At 36.9% G+C, this 16,352-nt stretch overlaps 1 protein-coding gene across 4 annotated transcripts in view; it reads right to left on the reverse strand.

The window, feature by feature from the left end:
• The window catches only part of LOC106871164 (G patch domain-containing protein 3), an 82,766-nt gene that overhangs the window by 16,519 nt on the left and 49,895 nt on the right, over positions 1–16,352 (reverse strand). The window contains exon 1 of one of the 4 annotated variants that reach the window (XM_014917490.3): positions 893–1,257. The exons of 2 other annotated variants lie outside the window; for them this stretch is intronic. In XM_014917490.3, the coding sequence (XP_014772976.2) occupies positions 893–1,061 (169 nt within the window). In that variant the 5' untranslated portion in view covers positions 1,062–1,257. Of the gene's footprint in view, positions 1–892; positions 1,258–16,352 lie in introns of those variants that run through there. One more of the 4 variants, XM_014917489.3, reaches the window with a different exon arrangement.

Consider the following 16,352-nt stretch of genomic DNA (forward strand, 5'->3'; position numbering starts at 1 on the left):
AGAGGGGGAGAAAGAGGGGGGAGGGGAGAAAGAGGGGAGGGGAGAACGAGGGAGAGGGGGAGAAAGAGGGGGAGGAGAGAGGGGGAGAGAGTCCGTATTCGACATTTCAGCTATCTCGTGGTAATGAAAAACAATGTTGGCATGTACAAGCTTCCTCGCAAGTACCAATACGGTACTGTTGTCACCAAGTTAGTCCCAATTGTGCAAACCTAAAATCATAAGGTATTTTCATGGCCCTGCCGCAATTTTATTCTCACGTGAAGTGCACCAACAATACGTCCTTTCTAAAACAGTAGGGTGTTATATAAGGGAAATACGATTTTGATATATGTTTTTGTTTTGTTTTATTTTTTCAGCTAATTAGTATTTGAGCTCCATAAAAGTATGGGACGATTACATAACTAGAGACATCTAAAAGTTCATTAGATGTTTAGCATTCTTAAATCAACGCAAAACATTTTTAAATGACTAGGTGAGAGAAGTGTAAACACAAGAACAGTAACTCTTACTATTAAAACTGAAGTTGTCAAAATCTACCCTAATTAGAAGTCCTCTGGTGAAAAGTGTACTGTAGACTTGAGCAAAATTAATGTTTTCTCTGAGAGTATTTTTTAGCTTCTTTATAAACATAACTGATGTTTTCTATAAGAGCTAACATATGGTTATATCAATTACTTTAAAACTGAAATAATCATAAAAGATGAATGTAATTATCTCTAAAGACCTGGATTTGTTTTGGGGAAAATTACTTGAAAAGGTGAGAGAGAACGAAAGAGAGAGATTAATAAAGAGGGAGTCATGTAAAAATAATATTCTAAAAAATTAAATAAGTGCTTTCATAAATAATAAAATACAATGTAAAATTTAAAACATAAACATGTTTACATCTAACCATGATTGTTAGGCAGTTGTTTCTGCGATGGTCTCTTCACTTCAGGACGATGACGATAATGAAAACAGTCAAAGCCATCTGTTTCAACTAAAGAGGAAAAAAAGTTACGTAAGTCTTTCGAGTGATATTTTGCAGGGATGTTTCCAACCACCGCATGTATAACAGCCATTTTGCGAGTTAGCTGACGTCATAAGGCTAACAGAAATAATTCTAATTTTCGTATTTCAGAGCTGAAGATTCGATTCGGACGAACTGGACATGTGAACCAATCTCTATATTAGTCAAAATTAATAAACTTCACTTATACTAAAGATCGCCGATAAGCCTTTAGTTAACCATGAAGTCACGATGTCTAAGTAATAATCGTGATAATATTTTTATGAATATCTTGGTATGGAGTCTCGTGTAGTTTTAGCAACAGCTATGAGGTAAAACACCTAACTTGCTGTTAAAGCAAATTAGGTGTTATGCTGAAAATAAGTTTCATTCGAAATTGTACATTTTATTACCTAACATGAATGTTTTGTTATGCTAATATACATCAAATGCTTAACTAACCACAAGGAACACTTGCAGAGAAACGCTTGAATACGAAAGTAACTCTTTGAAAAATTCTTGTTTTCATGATAAAATGTAATATTCTGAGATTGGGAAAGCAGGTCTATTAAAACCAATACAGTCTATAAAATGTACTTTCGTTAAAAATGATGTCCAGTTATCTTCATATATATTCAACTAAACATTGTGTATTTTATGCTTCCAACTATTGATAAAAACACGCACCTCCATGCTTATAATTAACCCTACCTGTATACACACGCACACATTATTTACGCGTAAACTGCTGTTTATTTGCATTCACTCTGAAACGAGTGTTTACAAATACATTGAACATTTCCTTTTATCCCCTTTCGTTTCATCTCGAAAATAATAGTAATGGTTTTATATTTTATTTTAATTCTTTCTGTCACTTTGAAGTTTTGGTGCCATCTCCATATAGGGTGGTCCGAAAGTCTTGTCACCCCCAACCGAAAAGTAGTGAGAATACGAGAGGAACAAATAATAATATCAAACACATGTAATGGCTTTAGTATCTTCACTTTCATTGACACTGACACTGTCACACATCGAGAAGGTATGAACGCCATCATTTTCGTGGTACAAAATGATGCGGTGCCATCACCTGTGTTGTTTTACGAAGCTGTACTTTGGAGATAGTTGCAAAAGCCGTCGAAACAGCGTCCTTCGACTGTTGGGTATTCTGGTATCGCTCTTGTTGTGTTCACATGCTATCATAAACATGATATTCGTTTTACCTCTTGTTTAACTACAGCTAAGCCTTGTAGACTTAAAACATACCCACCACCACAACCTCTCAACATATGGAAAAATATATTACAAATCTTTTCAAACTATCGATGGCCAAATAGCCATCCAACAGTCATGGACATTCACATTTTCCTATGAAAGATCAGACCTAACCGATCCTGAGACACGGTCATTTTACAACCAACCAGTTTCACAATTATAGTAGATTATAGATAAGATACATATTTACAGCGTCACTTCCCAATGAATAGGGAAAATAAATTAAAGTACAGTAATCCCTTGCTTTATCGCGGTTTAACGCTTACATCGATTCCTCCGTGGTGCTGTTTTGCATTATAATAAAATAAATATATACAAATTATAAAATAATATTAATAATAAATATACAGTATAGTACTGTTTCTACTTCGCAGATTTTTACTTATCGCCGGTGGGTTTTGGAACATAAACCCCGCGATAGTCGAAGGATTACTGTAGTTTTTTAGACTGAAGTAGAAGATATAATTAAAGACATTCCAGCCATAACCTTGTCATCATTTTCTCGGACATTGTATATCTTGGGCAATATTATCTGATGTTACCATTATTTATCAAAACAGAAGGGTATAAGATTGAAGGAGATTTTACTACTATTTCTAACTGGTCGAGTGCTTCGCAAAATAAAGTAGTTGTTTCGTTCAGCCCCAGGTCGGCCTTAATCGAGCTAGAAACATCAAAAGCATTTTTAGCCATGACTACCTCGTCTTTTTCTTACGTATATGGAATCCAGACCACTAAAAAACGCATTCCTCCACCCCTTTTAAGCGATAGGAGTGATTGAAGGAGACGTGGCTATTATTTGTTACCAGCTGAGCAATCATATAAGCTCTCTCTTCCATCAAGTATTATTATGAGTCATTACTATCTCACATTACATGCCAGTAGCCTTGACCAGTAAAATTGCAGTTTTGGAAACCACGCCTAAGAGAAATACATTTAAGAATGAATTAAGAAATATGTTTAATAGCGATGATGCATACATATATACAGCCTTAATGGTCACAAGCTACTTTATGTTTGAGTTAAATACTTAGATATTGTTCTTGTTTGAACCTGGTAAAGTGATCATTCTTTATTTTATTTACTAGTTCTTAAATCGAAAATGAGAAAATTTAAAAAGGAACTTTTATTTATCAACGAAAATCTTAAACAGATTTAAATATGTAGATTCCTCTACATGCTACTTTATGTTTGTGTTACATATTCAAAGATATAGTTGTTTGAACTTGGTGAATCAATCGACCTTTATCTCATTTGGTTAATGATCTATAGCTAGTTTCTTCTCTCAGTTATGCTATAGAATGTAGCATTTGTTCTTGCTAAATAGTAGGCTAACTTGTAAGGATTATATCCAAATTGTACGAAGGATAACATTGTCTTTCAACTTCAGAAAAGGCCAAAGATAACAGCAGCCACAATTTCCTCAAATCACGACCTGCTGTGTTGTCAAATGAACCCTTACTTCTACAAAAAATGCTAAAAGACGCTAAATATGAGAAAAATTACTTTTATTTAAAAAGAAATGTTGCTAAGTCTTTGCTTCTATATTTGGATCAGCAATAGTCTAAGCAATTAAATCCTTTAGGATTTCTAGTACTGGTATTTTGCTTGTGAGTTAGATATCTGTCCACTTTGTGAATTTTATCTAGTATTGCTTTAAGGAAACCACAATTTTCGCAGTATTTATATCATTTTAGAGAAAACAGCTCGAAAAGCTTTTAAATTGTATTTCCTTATTTTATTTTGACAACTTACAAGCTACTGAATAATCTTCCTACTTTAACATTTGAATTAGGTAATATTAAGAGATTAGGAACAAGTACTGCCATGTCTCTAGTCTCTAAAGGAATTTTCACCATTAACATCTTAAAATTTTCTATCCAAAATTTTTCAGTATAAGTTAGTATTTAAACAAATTAATGTTATTATATTTTAATTAGATACTTGATACATTATTATTATTTAAATAATTGAATTCCTTACATGTTTCAAACCTTTTCTACAAACAAACCCATAATGTTCTTCAGTAGGTTATATTTCCCTAGTAATCGTTGTCTGAGCTCTTTGCAAAGGAAAACGAGTATTTCGAGATTTTTTCCTAATATTTTCCTTTCAATAGCTGTCGTCATCTTCATAAGCATCGTTTCTGTTACTTTTCTCTCAAGTTTGAAACCAAATTAGGTTTAGGATCCAAAAATTCAATATAAGAAATAGGATTAAGAGGATCTAGTCTGCTTGTTAGCAGACTAGGACAAATGGGAAGGATTTTCAAATATCTTAGTTTAACCATTGTGTTTGATTAAAAAAGTTTAACTTCTTGAACATGCTTTAAAATTTGATGTAAAAGTAAAAATTATAATATATTTCATATAATAGCTGAGCAGTAAAGTATTTATCTCTCGTATTCATAATTTTAAAGTGAGTTTGTTATTCAAGCTCCTGATTCAAAATTATATTATACATAGTACATTCAATTCATAACTGTCTATTTGCACAAATGTTTAAAATCCGTATCATTACTAACAATATATAATTGGCTATAAGCCATTTTTCTAACTAATGAAGAAAGTTTAATTTCTACTGCTCAAAATTCTAAGTTTCTAAAGAGACATTCAACCAGTAGCGGCTCGTATATAGGCACTGCAGAGCTGCCCACCCCCTATTTCTACTCCATATTATCAATAGCATTCAATATAATGAGTCCTTTTTTTCTTTAATTCTTTCTTTATACTTGTACATTATATAATCTTTAAGCTTAATGTCAGCAACTATCTCCTAGTTTATGAAAAAAATACAAAAATCTTTGTATAGAACTGTGCGCTTCACAGTTCCAGCAACACAGTATTTGGCTGTTGTGCGCATGCTCACAGGTCCAAGATAGGAAGCTTCATGCTAGGGAGAGACAGCACTGTTGTTCATGCAGTGCTGATGAAAGATAGTGTTTCTTTTTAACTCTGCATGTGTTGTACTTAAAAACATGTTTATATTCTTGAATGTGATAAAGTGTAGAATTAGATTATTATCCTGCTTCCAGTTTCAGTGTTGCTGCCAGGATTTGAAAAATAGGGCAGATTTTCCCCCCTTATTTTGTGGTTTAGGGGAAATTTATGGCAGTGTTCAGTGAACAAATTAAACACACTATCCAGCAGTGGCTAAAACATGAACCAATTAAGTTTATGTATATGTCTGTTACCTTTTACACAATATTAAAACAATAGCTAAAAATTTTCTGTAGCAGCACCCCAACTAATTTTATCTATGAGCCACCACTGCATTCAACACAAGTATATAGAATATTGTCAGTTCAAAGACTGACACATATACATCAAAACTGAAGTTACAATAGCAGTGACATTCTCAGTTCCAGTAGCCAATATATTTTAATGTTTAAATACTTTTCCACTGACTACTCTGTTTTTTCAAGGTATTGACAATTTCATTTGCATCATGCTGTTTTAAAAGTACCAAATAAACATATATATGCACAATCTCCCTGTAATTATTACTGAAGTATATTATAGCCATTTGCAAAAACATGTTAAGACAAAATCTTACAGCTCTTATATCAGAAAACAAATTTTCATAAGTGTAGTCTCACTATAGAGTACCTTAGGTATGTATATGTTAATAAAGCGTCAAACCAACTAAAACCTTGAGAGTAGATTTAATAGCCAGAAACTGAAAGAAACCCATTATGTGTATGTATATATTTATACATGTGCACACACATATCTTTATATCTTCTATTACTTGTCTCAGTCATTGGACTGTGGCTATGCAGAGGCTCTGACTTGAAGGGTTTTAACCAGACAAATCAACAGCAGCACTAATTTTTTTTAAGCCTGCTATTCACTCTCTTGATCTCTTTTACCAACCACTAAGTTTTGGGAACGTAAACAAAGGAACACTGGTTGTCGAGCAGTGGTGGAGACAGACACAAAAACGTGCATAGGCATATATACGTGTGTATGTGTCAATATATATACGTGTGTATGTGTCAATATATATACTCTAGGCTTCTTTCAGTTTCTGTCTACCAAATCCACTCAAAAGGCTTTGCTCAACCCAGTCTGTAGTAGAAGACAATTCCCACCGTGGATCTGAACCTGCAACCATGTGGTAGTGAAGCAAACTTCTTACCACACAGCCATGCCTGTGCCTATCTATATATATATATATAGTGGCAGCCAATGAAGGAAATATTCTCTATGTGGCTTGTTTGTTTTCTGTGCTCTGTTTATGTTCTGTTTTTCATTTTGTCCACCTTTTTTTGTGATGTCCTGTACCCAGATATGCATCTACATATACATGTAGATGTAGGTATGTACATACATGTACGTATACATGCATTTACTCATATTATTTGTATTATATATATATATATATATATATATATATGGTGAGAATTTACAAAAGACGAAGACAGGTGTGTAAACAACAAACAAATGTATTAGTTTAACGCTCAGGAAGAAAGTCTTTTATGTTTCAAGCCTACACTCTTCGTCAGAAAGGAACACAGAAATAAACAGGGAGAGAAAATAGAAAAAGGTGTAGTGACTAGTGATCTATCATGGCAGATGCTGGACAGAGGGATCACACAAGAGAGCTAGGAAGAAGGGGAGATAATAAAGTAGTGGTGATCCCAAAACTAATGTGCATGTGACAGAATGTATGTGCATGTGGAGGGTCCGGTGACATTGACATGTGCATGTGTGTGGATGACGATGTAGGTGCTGGGAAGTGGTCAGTGCTAGTGTGTGCAGGGTGGTGTGGTGATGTTGGAGTGTGGGGGAAGCAAGGGTGAGGTGGGGTGACAATGAAGGGAGAAGATGGGTAGGAGTGAAGAGAGGAGAGGTGGGTGGGAGGAAGTAGGTATGAAGAGGGGAGGATAGTTGAGCTCATGTGACACAAAGAAGCAAAGAGAAGATTAATCCCTGCTCACAGCAAAGACAGGAGTCCGGATGGCCCCTGTGCAAGGACAATCCAAACACAGACAGGTGTTGTAAAGAGTGACCAGTAAAGTGGAAATGGTGCAAGACCAGGCTGTCATTGCTGAGGTGTTCCGCGGTGTCTCAGATATCTCAGAGATGTTCCGCGAACTGGTCAGCCAAGCGGTGTCCTGTTTGACTGATGTATAGAGAAGGGGAGAAAGAGCAGGAGATGCAGTAGATGATGTTGCTAGAAGTGCAGGTAAAGGAGTCGGTGATATGATTGGTTCGATAATGGGTGCCTGTGAGGAGGGTGGTGTTGGAGAGGTAAGGGCAAATGCAGCAGTATGGGCGGAATCAGGGGAATGAGCCAGGTTGGGAGGTTGGGTTAGGGAAGAAGCTGTGGACCAAGAGGTCTCGTAGGTTGGGGGCTCATTTGAAGTTGGTTAGGGAAGATGTGCAAAGTGGAGGGGTTGGACTGGAATCGCCAGAAGGCTCAGGGAATGGTGTGTTGGAGAGGTGGAGTGGTAGGTGAGGGGAAACGGGTGATGGCGAGGCAGGTGCGGGAGGAGAGACCAGATGCACAGTCCATGGAACATATATATGTATGTGTGTGTGTGTGTGTGTATGTTTGTGTGTCCTTACCTTGGCATTGTGTCACAAGGAATGTCATTTCTTTATTTCACATTGCTCCAGTCCATTCAGCTGGCAAAAATGAGTAGTACCTCTATTTCAAAGGGCCAGCTTTGTCACATTCTGTGTCACACTGGATCTCCCTGAGAATTACATTAAAGGTACATGCGTCTGTAGAGTGCTTAGCCACTTGCACATTAATTTCACAAGCAGGCTGTTTTGTTGATCAGATCAACAGGAACACTCATCGCTGTAAATAACAGAGTGCCAATTTACCAAGCCAGTTATTTGAAACTGCTTGTATTTTCTATTTAGAGATTTTGTGGGCTGCTTCAGAATATGCAATTTCTCTGATATAAGTTGTGCCTAAGTAAGCTCCTGGAGTATACAGGGTTTCAATCAACAATATGCCAAATTATTGTGGAGAGTCTTGTCCTTTACACATCTTTTGCTTCCATATGAAGTAAGATATAGAAGTTCTGTTTATATATTTTCTGGACCTAAAAAGTTTAAATGTTGATTATACCTTTGAAGTCCCTGGGGTAAAGCCCTGTATAGTTCCTTTGTGTACGGTCTACTGGAGTGAATGTAACTATAATACTACTTTGGAAAGGCAGAACCTTCTCAATGGCCAGTGGCCTGATTTCAGCTGCTACAGGTTGGTTGCTGTGGTAGCAGCTGTGCAGATGTATGTTTTCAGTTAGAGTATGTAATGCTAGAGGTGTTATTTAGGTAAGAATAGCTAAACTTAACATTATGAACATTGAAAAGGTGGTATTCCACTCATCAGAATCATCTCATCAATTAGACATGGATTCCGTCCTATGAAAGCAATGGTTGTGTGAGTCATGAGCCAATGAACTGTATATGATGCATGAAGTGATCTTTTCTTTAGTTTGTATATATGCACACCTACACACATATATGTATTTAATGCTAAAACTGCTAAATTTGAAAAAAATTCTTTTTTTTTTTTTTTTGAAATGGTAGATTCTAGAAATTCCTTCTAACTTGCTCAAGAATATTCTCAAACAAGCACTTGCTCAAGAATATTCTCAAACAAGCATTAAAAATACTAAACTGGTAATATTGCTCTCATTATCTTAACAAATTAGAAGGCCACATTGAATAATATAGTCCTAAATTCCAAGCTCACAAAAGAAGCATTGCTATGCTGGTCTGCATTTTAACATGGATCTATACAATAACAACCTGACTGCAGATTAGATGCTGGATTTCAAATGTATGTATGACATTAGCAAGTTAGTTTTTGTTTGTGGCAGATGTTCAGGTGCAATAAAGACTGCAAACAAACAGGAAACAACTTCTATCTCATTCCAGGGTGAAAAACTAGAGGTAGTCGATAGCTTCCGCTATCTGGGCGACCAAGTTAGTAGTGGGGGTGGGTGCGCTGAAAGTGTAGCTGCTAGAATAAGAATAGCCTGGGCAAAGTTTAGAGAGCTCTTACCCCTGCTGGCGACAAAGGGACTCTCACTCAGAGTAAAAGGCAGACTGTATGACGCATGCGTACGAACAACCATGCTACATGGCAGTGAAACATGGGCTGTAACTGCTGAGGACATACGTAAGCTCGCAAGGAATGAAGCCAGTATGCTCCGTTGGATGTGTAATGTCAATGTGAATACCCTGTCAGAGTGTAAGTATCTTGAGAGAAAAGCTGAACATTAGAAGCATCAGTTGTGGCGTGCAAGAGAGACGATTGCGCTGGTATGGACATGTGGTGAGAATGGAGGAGGATAGCTGCGTGAAAAAGTGCCACACCCTAACAGTTGAGGGAACCCGTGGAAGAGGTAGGCCCAGGAAGACCTGGGCTGAGGTGGTGAGACAAGACCTTCGTACATTGGGCCTCACCGAGGCGATAACTACTGACCGAGACCTTTGGAAATGTGCTGTGTGTGAGAAGACCCGGCAAGCCAAGTAAGATCGTTGCCAGTGCCCCTGGACTGGTTCTTGTGCGGGTGGCACATGAGATGCACCATTTTGAGCGTGGCCGTTGCCAGTACCGCCTGACTGGCTCCTGTAGGATTTTCGAGCGAGATCGTTGCCAGTGCCCCTGGACTGGCTTGTGCGGGTGGCACATAAAAGACACCATTTCGAGCGTGGCCGTTTTCGTGCGGGTGACAAGTAAAAGCACCCACTACACTCTCTGAGTGGTTGGCGTTAGGAAGGGCATCCAGCTGTAGAAACTCTGCCAAATCAGACTGGAGCCTGGTGTTGCCATCCGGTTTCACCAGTCCTCAGTCAAATCGTCCAACCCATGCAAGCATGGAAAGCGGACGTTAAACGATGATGATGATGATGATGATACCATATAGAAATAAAGAGAGTTGTTGAATTTTGATTGAGCTGACCTGTAATCAAAGATATTCCAACCTCTTTAGAGGTATGTATGGCTATTATCAAATGTGGTAAGATGGGGTTTGAAAGAGATTTAGCTGCAGTTTCTAACAGGCAAGTAACTAGGTAGAGACTCCCTTCTCTCAGAGAGAGGATATGAATGAGTTGATAGATGGTCCATATCCAACCATTAGATTGGCAATTTGTTTATGAGTGAGATGTATGTAATGCACTTTTGCATAGCCCATGTAAGATGGGATAATCACTGCTGGTATGCCTTTGATAATAAATCAGCTCTAGTAGAGTTGGCCTAAATGAGACAAACTGGATAGTGGAAAGCTTACAGTATACCCAGACTGCAATAACATATCACATGCAATATATATATATATATATATAGGGCAGGGAATCGTCAATTAGTAATAAAATTAATAATTAACAATTTTGCCGAGTAGCTCAGTATGAAAAAACCTTTATCGGTAAAACCATTTATAATCATAAATATGCAGGGATTAGCAGAAGCCTGCTTCTCCAACATACTGAGAATTCAGAAATAGCAGTCAAAGAACTACTGATTCCACACTACAAATTTTTCTCTAACGGATGGCGATATCTATGGCACACACAGAACAAAAAACAGAAGAGAAGAGTAAAAACAAACCTGTCTTTAGTTAATTGGGTACGACGTTTCACGGTTAAGGGTATGAAGTTCCCTATTCCGATCTTCAGCCTCAATATTCGAATAAATTTGCAAGTGTCTAATAACTCACGTTAATTTTGACCATGCGACATCAAGACCACGTGAGGCAGACACTAAGAAATTTATCGGCTAGTGAGTTTAAAACACCTCACCTCAATGAATCTATTCAGTGTGTGTATAGAAAAAAGTCCCGTACGAAGGGTTGCGGAGAGAAAAAAAGGAATATATTAGTACAGGACATCACCAACTGTACACAACATGAAATACGAAAATAAATGAGTTAAATATGTAAACAACGAGAGTAAAAGGTGGAAAACAGGACCAATAACACAAAATTAACGTGAGTTATGAGACACTTGCAAATTTATTCGAATATTGAGGCTGAAGATCAGAATAGGGAACTTCATACCCTTAACCGTGAAACGTCATACCTAGTTAACTAAAGACACGTTTTTTTTTTCTCTTCTTTTCTGTTTTTTGTTCTGTGTGTGCCATAGATATCGCCATCCGTTAGAGAAAAAATTTGTAGTTTGGAATCAGTAGTTCTTTGACTGCTATTTCTGAATTCTCAGTATGTTGGAGAAGCAGGCTTCTGCTAATCCCTGTATATTTATGATTATATATATATATACATATATATATATATATATATATATATATATATATATATATATATATATGCACACTGATTGTGTAAGTTTGACTTTTACTTTGAAAGAAGAACGATGTAGTAGATAAATGGCAGACATACAGTCTGGTTGAGTTTAAAGGTGTCACATAAAAAATGTGTTTCAGAATTACTTATAATAGATTATCAGATTAGTATATCCAGGATTTGAAAGCAGAAGTAGATGACATTATCAGGGGGTCATATATTAATAAATCATACATAAAAGTAAGATAACAAAGTGAAGGGTATAACAAGTAGGAGAGATGTGTATGTTTACACCTACCTACCTACCTACCCACCCATCCACACACACATTATATATATATATATATATATATATATATATATATATATATATATATATAGGGAGAATTCACAAAAAAACATAAGACGAAGACAGGTGGTGTAGAAAACAAACAGATGTATTAGTATAATGCTCGGGAAGTGAAAAAGTCTTTAACGTTTCAAGCCTACGCTCTTCTACAGAAAAGAATGCAGAGAGAAAAAAAGGAATATATTAGTACAGGACATCACCAACTGTACACAACATGAAATACGAAAACAAATGAGTTAAATATGTAAACAACGAGAGTAAAAGGTGGAAAACAGGACCAATAACACAAAGAACGACCCTTCATCAGTTGTTGGCTGTTTATCTACTCCTTATTTCGAGCATTGAATGGCAATATGAGTCTTCGAAGACAGATGCTCCCATAAATACCAAAATAAAATTTTGGATTTATGGAGCGTCAAAGTTGGGAACAAAAACAGGACAGTGGAGACATACAAGGAAACCGAACGAAAACAAACATGGAAGGTTGTTAGACCAGAACAAGGGGAAAATAGCAAATGATGAGAGAGATATTTTCTTTGAAAAGAGAAAAGATAGAAGAGAGAGATAGAAAGAAAACGTCCAGTCCTTAGGATGTTGTGGAGGAAAAGAAAGATAGAGGATGGTCACATGTGAGCAACGAGAGAGAGAAAAAGCAAAAGAGGGGAGAGAGAGAAACAGATAAAAAACAATGAAGGGGAGAAAAAGGCAATTAAAGAAAAATGGGGGAGAAAACAGTATAGAGTAGAGTTGCATCAAAAAGGTTAAGATAAACTTATTTAGAAATGGATGCCTGGTATTCAATTAGATGATAATATAAATAATATATACAAGGGGTGTATGAAAAGTCTTGAGCCTCAAAAAACCAAAACATAGTACAAGACTTCTGATAATTTATTTTTCAACATAATCCCCCTCGATGGCTGAACATTTTCTCCAGTGGTGCTGAAGCGCCATTATCTCGACGTAGAAGATCTCTTTTGTTTGAGACTCCAAGAAACTTCCTACAGCATCTATGACACCATTGTCACTGGCAAAATGGTGACCAGCCAGGGCTTTTTTCATTTTTGGGAATAGATGAAAGTCAGAGGGGAATAAGTCTGGCAAATAAGGTGGATGGGGAACAATTTCGTTACCACAATCACGAATTGTTGCCATGGCAACCACTGAGATGTGAGCTGGAGCATTGTCGTGATGAAAAAGGACTCCTCTAGTGAGCATCCCCTGCCTTTTTTCTTTTATTGCTTCTCGGAGGCATTTCAGTAGCTAAGAATAATACAGCCCCTCGTATGTATATAAAATTTTCTTTTGGTATTTATGAGACCCACTGTCTTCGAAGACTCATATTGTCATTCAATGCTTGAAATGTGGAGTAGAAAGACAACCGACAACTGATGAAGGGTCATTCTTTGTGTTACTGGTCCAGTTTTCCATTTTTTACTCTTGTTGTTTAACTCAATATGTTTTCGTATTTCATGTTGTTTACTGTTGGTGACATCCTGTACTCATGTATACTTCTAATTTTGTAACCAGTGAATGTGTTTTCACTGAAAATATATATATTTGTGAAGGCTAGACATGCTTTTTCAACCAGCTGGTCGGCTACTTCAGGCTGATGACGAGCAATGACTCAGAAACATGTCCCTGATTTCAGACTGAAGCTGGGTGGGAAAGCTTGTCTCCCCTTCACAAATATAAGGACACAGGAAATGTGTCAAGGCCAACAGGAAGCGGTCCAGCTTCTTAGGGCTAAATAGCAGCAGTATGATTCCCTTAATGGGTCTGTCACATTAAGTTGACAGTAAACAACTGCTATATATATATATATATATATATATATATATATATATATATATATATGTATATATGTACATATATATATATGTATATATGTACATATATATATATGTATATATGTACATATATATATATATATATATATATATATATATATATATATATATATATATGTATATATGTACATATATATATATATATATATATATATATATATATATATATATATATATGTATATATGTACATATATATATATATATATATATATATATGTATATATGTACATATATATATATATATATATATATATATATATATGTATATATGTACATATATATATATATATATAGATAGATAGATAGATAGATAGATAGCTATAAGAAAATGAGATGACAAAAGAATAAATGATTATCTTATGAACTTCATTAGCATACACTCACACTACACACACACACGCACACATGCATGCATACACACACACACACACACACATAAAGCTAAGTTAGTATAGTTAATTATGTTTATGTAGATAAATGCGTGCCTGGAATTAATGATGTGGTTAGAAGTTGTGGCTAATGGAATAATGGAAACAAGTAATTAATTGAATTTGAATCCAAGGCTGAAATACATTTCTTTGCTATTAATAGCAGCTTGTTACTGAATCTTAAAACCAGAGAATATATGGGATGTAAAACACAAAAGCTAGAGGGAGAGAAAATTAGATGGTATGAAAAGATGGCACAAATAAAAATGAGGGTTACGGGAGATAATGAAGGAGAAAATTTTGAACAGGTATGGAGATCTGAATATGTCTGAGTGATAGTGGGGGGGGGGCAAAGGATTTGTGATATATTTGTTCATTATTCATCATGCATGTGTGTATGTGTCTACATGTTGGTATAGCTAATTGTGGGTGAGTGAATGTGTGCATATGCATGCATGCATTTGAGTGTCTGTGTGGAATATAGTGGAAGTTATTAAGGATAGCTAATGGGATAATAGAATTGAGTAAATAATTATAATTAAACTCGAAATGTGTGTATGTGTGTATGGCTAGCTAGCTAGCTTCATAGAGAGACAAACAGATAGACAGATAGGATGGATGGGTATTGCTTGTAATATCAGCTAATGGTAGCTTGTCTCTTGAAATCTTAAACCTAAGGTTGAAATGTCTGGGTTTATAGGAAATGAACAACATATATTGGCTCAATGTGAGTAGAGAAAAACACACAAAAAACTTGGTAAAAGGTACAAGGAGATTTTAAATAAGTGTGGAAATATGTGTGTACAATGAAGGAGAGAAGGGGTCATTATAAGTTTATTGATATATGTATATACATGTGTGTTTAAGAGTGCTTGAAATTTGGTGAGGCTGGATGGGGTGGTTATTTGGATAATAGAATTGAATGAATAATTAAAATGAAAAATTGAAAGATATTTTCTTTTCTAATGAGTGAATTATTTTAAACCTCAAAAACAAGAGTTCAAAAGTCAGAGTTCATCCGGGATGGACAATACATGTTAGCTGCAAGGAAATATGAAATTGCTCATGTGAAACAAACAAAAAACACACACACACACACACACACACACACACACACACACACACACACACACACACACACACTCACTCACTCACTCACTCACTCACTCACTCACTCACTCACTCACTCACTCACTCACTCACTCACTCACTCACTCACTCACTCACTCACTCACTCACTCACTCACTCACTCACTCACTCACTCACTCACTCACTCACTCACTCACTCACTCACTCACTCACTCACTCACTCACTCACTCACTCACTCACTCACTCACTCACTCACTCACTCACTCACTCACTCACTCACTCACTCACTCACTCACTCACTCACTCACTCACTCACTCACTCACTCACTCACTCACTCACTCACTCACTCACTCACTCACTCACTCACTCACTCACTCACTCACTCACTCACTCACTCACTCACTCACTCACTCACTCACTCACTCACTCACTCACTCACTCACTCACTCACTCACTCACTCACTCACTCACTCACTCACTCACTCACTCACTCACTCACTCACTCACTCACTCACTCACTCACTCACTCACTCACTCACTCACTCACTCACTCACTCACTCACTCACTCACTCACTCACTCACTCACTCACTCACTCACTCACTCACTCACTCACTCACTCACTCACTCACTCACTCACTCACTCACTCACTCACTCACTCACTCACTCACTCACTCACTCACTCACTCACTCACTCACTCACTCACTCACTCACTCACTCACTCACTCACTCACTCACTCACTCACTCACTCACTCACTCACTCACTCACTCACTCACTCACTCACTCACTCACTCACTCACTCACTCACTCACTCACTCACTCACTCACTCACTCACTCACTCACTCACTCACTCACTCACTCACTCACTCACTCACTCACTCACTCACTCACTCACTCACTCACTCACTCACTCACTCACTCACTCACTCACTCACTCACTCACTCACTCACTCACTCACTCACTCACTCACTCACTCACTCACTCACTCACTCACTCACTCACTCACTCACTCACTCACTCACTCACTCACTCACTCACTCACTCACTCACTCACTCACTCACTCACTCACTCACTCACTCACTCACTCACTCA

This window comes from Octopus bimaculoides, chromosome 6, assembly GCF_046866305.1.
Source record: "Octopus bimaculoides isolate indiv1 chromosome 6, ASM4686630v1, whole genome shotgun sequence".
NCBI lineage: Eukaryota > Metazoa > Mollusca > Cephalopoda > Octopoda > Octopodidae > Octopus > Octopus bimaculoides.